The 6000-nt window shown below is 46.4% G+C and overlaps 1 protein-coding gene across 1 annotated transcript in view; it reads left to right on the forward strand.

Annotated features, from left to right (window-relative positions):
• The window catches only part of LOC125943717 (uncharacterized), a 66869-nt gene extending 63579 nt beyond the window's left edge, over positions 1 to 3290 (forward strand). The window contains exon 5 of the mRNA XM_049663184.1: positions 3129 to 3290. Within this exon, the coding sequence (XP_049519141.1) occupies positions 3129 to 3206 (78 nt within the window). The 3' untranslated portion in view covers positions 3207 to 3290. The remainder of the gene's footprint in view (positions 1 to 3128) is intronic.
• Positions 3291 to 6000: the final 2710 nt, after the last annotated feature.

Consider the following 6000-nt stretch of genomic DNA (forward strand, 5'->3'; position numbering starts at 1 on the left):
CTCTGAAAAAGCTTAAGCTCATTGTCTGACTTCAGGTAGCCATGGGAGTAGCCGTTTTCATGATGATGTCACCCGTGGAGATACTTTTCGATCACCTTCTGTCGTTCAGGATCGAGGATAGCTCATCGTTGCATTCCACGCTTTCACAAGCGAAACAAAACAACGCACGCCGCGAATATGATACGCGCGCCAAGTTCGCGCGCACGTGGAACGAGAGGTACTTTTCGATCACCTTCTGCACCCCGAAAAGCTCTATGGTGACAGTGAGGTATCGTTTCAACTAAAGGAAAGAAGATCCACACGAAAACCTAGGTAACTTCATAGCAGGACTCAAGAAATTGGCGGCAACTAGTGAATTTGGTACATTTGTGGAGCAAGCCTTGCGAGATAGTCTCATCGCTGGATTATGTTCCGACACCGTACGCTGTTGGCCTCTGGCTACCCCTGACGCCGAACTAACCTGGGACCGCACCTGCAGTATTGCAGCCGCCCTGAAATCGGCTACCAGAGGCACTCGGGAAATGGTGGCGAAACTGGCATCGAAGACAACGGTGGAGAGCGACATTTAATGGCACAAGGAAACAGTGTCGCAGCGGCAAGCATCCAGTGCGAACTGCGCCAGGACTGCCACGCCGAAAACTGCATCAACAGCCGTTCCACTAGAGACTAAGATGGCACTCTTGTGTAAGTTGCCTTTTCATGAGAGCCGGTGTGTTAAATGTAAGAAGCCCGAAGATCTGGCACGCCTGCCTTTTTACTACATTTGCCGGTAAACGGAAAAGAAATTCCGATGAAGCTTGGTACAGGCGCAACTGTATCAGTTATGTGTGAAGCACACTGTTTAAAGCACTTTCCCGACGCAAGCTTCTGGGAAACGGATGTAAGATTAGTTACCTACAATGACACGCCTGTCATGGTCAAAGGTATCATTGATGTCGATGTAAAATACCACGAAGAGCGTGTTCGTTTGCCACTGGTGTTTGCGAAAGATACCACAGGGGCCGAAATGCCATCATTATTAGTTGGCCGAGTGTTTAACGAAAAGACTGGCCGAATTTATAAGGGCGAATAACGTCAGTCAGGAAGAAAAGGTCACTGATAAATGCCATGAGGTATTTAAATGAAAAAATAAATTAAATTATGGGATCTTACGTGCCAAAACCACGATCTGATTATCAGGCACTCCGTAGTGAGGGTCTCCAGAAATGCGGAGTCCCTCACTATGCGGAGTGAGGGACTATGCGGACAATGAGTCCGGCTATGTGGAGCCCAAACGATGCTGTATAGTCTGCAAAATAATTCGTATAACATTCATTTCTGGAGAGCGAGATATCTACAAAAACCAAGCACGTCGCGCAGCTAAGGTCATTACACCTCGGGAATTTCTCCTCAGTGCCTCTGTAGTCATCCATGTGCGGGAGCTAGCCCGCGTCTTATCGCATCCGCTTCTTTCTTTATACTCCGAGCTTTAGTGACTCTACGCTTAGTGCAGACATGGTCCAGGCCACGTTAGCAGGGTGCTTCGCTTTCGTCGTTCGTCTCTTCGCTCAGTTCTTTTGTTTTGTGTTGCGCCGTTATCCCTCCTTACTACTCTGGCTATGCATCGCCTGTCCCTGCCTGTGCACGCTTGTGAAGCCGTTAGCTGGTGCGGCAGCGAGCAGCGGCCTAAATTTTCCGCGCCGCTAATCTTAAAACTCGGCGGTAAATGTAATGCCAATGTAATCTAAATGCGATGGTGAACTCGACCGTAAGTGTAATGCCAATTCAATCCAAACGCAATGGTAAAATCGGCGCTAATGAAATGGTAAACTCAGCTGTAATGCAGTTCCACTCAACGTGAAAGCTGGGGAAGTGCGGAGCAGTGATTCGCCGGTGTTTCACTTGTGTTTATCTTGTGTTTAACTATTCTTTTGCCAATGTTGGGATTAGCTTGCCTGCACTGGCGAGCAGCTTGAGCTTCTCGGGCGCGCGCTGCTTGATCAGCCCGGCGTCGGCGGTGTCTTTCACGGGCGAGCGCCAGCTGTCGCTCCAAGCGGGCTTGCTGCTCGGCGTCCATGGTGGGCAAGAACGTACCGAAGCGCGGGAACAGCTTTTCTAGGCGCGATCCTCCTCTCCTGCTAAATTTCTCGCGCTGATTGGACGCTGGAGTAGCAACACGGCGAGCAGAATCCTGACTGGTGGTCCCCTGTCTTGCGCTGTGCCGGTATCAGCCGGGCGTGTTAGATAAAGCCCCTTGATGTTAGTGTTAGAAGCGTGGTTGCGCCCTCTCTTGCGTTGCGCGGATATTAGCGGGGCTTGTTAAAAGCGATTTGAACGAATTTCTCGTAATTATTTCGATTAATTCTGGAGTATTCCTGTATTCTATATTATTCTGTCTCTAGTTAGTTTAATTTTGCGCGGTATTGCGCTGGTATTGGCACGTATTGGCCCTGTTTTGCGCTTGTGTTTTCTGAGCGTGACATGACTCATTAGACTCCGACACAAGGAGGTCTAACCTCCTTGCGCCGACAGTCCGGGCCCCTAAAGTGCTCCGCACTTAATAGTCTTTTTGTTACAAGCACCGCGAAAAATTTACTGTATTTTAACTTCCCTTTTTCATTCGTTCCGTGAGATAAACACATGGGCAAAACGTTAACTAGAACGCTATTGTATATCTGAGAAAGCGGGGAAGCCATATCTCGAAACTGACATTTGTGACAGCAGTTCTGCCAGTGCACATGCCTTAAGCACAGACAGCTGACCGTATGGAACTTCACAGTGGCAGCACATACCGTTTAGTCAATATTTAGGGAGTAATAATTATTTTGAATAAGTATTTATATATGCAGTTAAGTTACGTCTGCCGGAGCTAGGCATTCGTTGTCCAAGGGTATCAGAGTCTCCAAAAATTGCAGATTTTTAACTTTAAGCCCATGATAAAGGACGGCTCGTTGTTATGAAAACCGTAGTGCAGCTTCTTTATTCAGCTGCACGAGCTTTTCAACTCTCGTTATGACATTTTGGAACTAGCCACCCAGAAGCCTTTTTTTAACGATAATTGTTTATACTAAATGGCATGGCCGCCAATGTGGCCGCGAATGCTGTATCGAAAGACGACGTTCCTGCTAATATAAGTTATTTTTTTACAGAAGAGAACAAAAAGAAGCAACAAGCAGCAACAGGGAAAGTGCAAAAAGGGAAAATGCCAAACTAATGGCTCATCGTGAAAGAAGCCAGCTCAACGAGCTGCGGATGTCTTCGCTACAGTCGATTGTAAGGAATAAACCAATAGTTTCAAGAAATTATCCATATATCAAAGAAAATGTCTTCCTCAACGAGCGGGGGGGGGGGGGGGGGGAGGGTGCAAATGGAGTGGTGTCACTGCGCATAGCACTATAACGCGTCAGCCTTCGCTTGAAGGTAGTAGGAGCAGCGTTGGACTACCTAGATTTTTTTACTGCACTGCCTTCCAGATCGTCCATCATTTTTTTTGATAGCACGTACCACGGGAAGAGCCTACATTTTTACACTTCAGGATGGTCTCACATTTGTAGACTGCAATATCTTTCGGAGCGGCCTGCGAAAAGGTCTAGAAGCCAAGGTATTGAGGGTAAAGGCTCATTCACATTAGGCCGACACGACACCGATTTTGGTCTGCCAACTGTTGGCGACAGCGTTTTCCTTCCTTTAAACCGTTGGCCACAGCGTTTTCCGTCCTGTAAACTGCTGTCGCCAACAGTCGGCAAACCGAAATCGGTGCCCTGTCGGCCTAGTGTGAATCAGCCTTAATTCGCCTAGGAAGACATTGTCTTCAAAAGACAAAAGACGCCCTTCGGGGTCGTTACATCTTTCTTGTTCACAACGAACTACGAAATGCAATGGCTATTTGTGAAATGGTGCAGTGCGCGTGCGTAAGTGGCAAGATTGCGGCGCGTCGTGTTTATCGGTTGTTGCGTCGTCTAAATAAGTAAATATTCCAGCAGTAGCCTTGTCGCCTTGTCGCCTTGTCGCTAATAATTTGTTGTAGTGAGACACACGCCTAATTTTAGTTTATGAAATGGTGTTCTGGAATTTTCTACTCGTGGTTTTCAGAAAATCTGTTGTAAGTAAAGTTGCATTTGGAGACGTCGTATTATTATGCTCCTTTAGGCACATCTAAAACTTCCAGATTCGCCAGTGTACACTATGGCGCGTTCTTTGCAATGAAATTGGTAACGGACAACAGGGTAGGCATTTTTCTCGGTGGTCTTTCACGCGCAGCAATTGACAGCGTCGCTTACGAAGGGCCGTAACCACCAAACACTGGCCGAAAAATCGCCCGCTCACGCCGCGTGCATAAATAGAGGCAGCGGGCTGGTTATTCCTTGGCCGCTTTATGTGTATCGGTGCTGACGCAGGACGCCTTTGCTCCTGGAGCATTTATGGATACACAGGTATTAACTCTGCTTACAGAGATTGATCCTGCTTATAAGCAGGATTGATTATTAGTTAAGCAGGACTATACAGAGATTAACTCTGCTTTGTGCGTCACAGAAATGGAACGAAGGCGTAAAGCGCGGTCGAAGAGCGATGAGGTGAACTCGTGTTGATATTTGCTGGTGTGTATGGTTAGAAAATTGGGATATTTCCCTCGGATTAGGTCTTGAGAAAAGTAACCTTCGTCTGTTTATTTTCACATAAGAGCAAAAAGCGCAAAACAAGGCAGGACGAGAAGAAGGCACAGGCGCTTCCATGTTCCGCGTTAAGTGCCTGTCTATGTTTCGTGTCATTTGGTCTTCTTTTGCGTTTTTTGTTTTGTTATTAGACTATGGAATACCAACTAGCCCAAACTGCCATCCTTCTAATTTATTTTCACATTCTGGCGGCTGCTTGTTTTAGTTTACCTCGATGACGTGCACATAAAGAAATACGTCTTTCTGATAACTCGACGAGACAGCCACCACCGATACAAACTGGTTATCCAGAGTGCAAAACGACAGCTGTGCCAAATATCGGGAATTCGCTGTGAGAGTTCCCCAAGTACGCGGCCCTTCGACGAAACCACCTGGAGCTAGTGACCAGACTCTAGGAGTGAATCCATCCCTCAGTGGAGGCCGGCAGTGTCTTGCGAGCGCTGTACGCCTTTGCTGCGGAATCGAGCATTCTCCGCGCGGTGTAAATGCGCAGGGGAGCATTCCTCGGTACATAGCTGCTCCTGTTTACATCTGATTTCTAACTGCATTACTCTTAGTAGCCAGATTAGCCATCCCTAAATTAAAAATCTTTGTCTTCATTGTTTTACCACGTTTCTTCTTCACGCGAAGGGTTCCCCTCGAACTATCCGTTACGAAATGTGGCTGACCACGTGCTTGAATCAAATTTAAGTATGTCGCCACCCTTTAAAATTATGCTTTGGTTTTCAAAAAAGCGAATTTTATTTTTTCATAATTGAAGAATCTGCATACATTCAGAATTGGGGTGTAGAAAATAATTAAGTCTCTATCCGGTTCTGTTCAAAAGTTATGTTGCTTTTTATACCTACCCACAGACCTCCCTGAAACCGAAACTGCCATTTTCTGAAAACGAAACCCATATTTTTATCATTAAAAGAACTTTATCGTTGTGCACAAATGCTCAGGATACTTTTAGATTAGTTTGTTATCAGATATTTTAGCGGTTCATAAAATTGAGCAAGGGTAATCGCTGCCGTTCTTTATTCGAATTGCGGAAATCGCCACGTCGGGGCGCACGGCTTGGAATCGTGTTATTTTTATTTACACTGCTCCCGCGTGCTGTTCTGCCCGTGTGAAAGCTATCTTTGCGTCACTTTCAATGTTCTACATGTTAAAATATCTATGATAAGTATTGCACCACAGTAGCTTGCATCAGCAGCGACCGAACACGCTCGAAGAATGCCAACCGTCAGTCGACAGTTGACGAAAAACAATCCCGAAAAAAGAAAACAAAAACGGCGCGCTATAAAACGATGTAAAGGTTAACTCGTGGCAGCTAAGAAGGGAACCACCTATGAGCATGGTGGGT

Source organism: Dermacentor silvarum, chromosome 3, assembly GCF_013339745.2.
Source record: "Dermacentor silvarum isolate Dsil-2018 chromosome 3, BIME_Dsil_1.4, whole genome shotgun sequence".
Lineage (NCBI taxonomy): Eukaryota > Metazoa > Arthropoda > Arachnida > Ixodida > Ixodidae > Dermacentor > Dermacentor silvarum.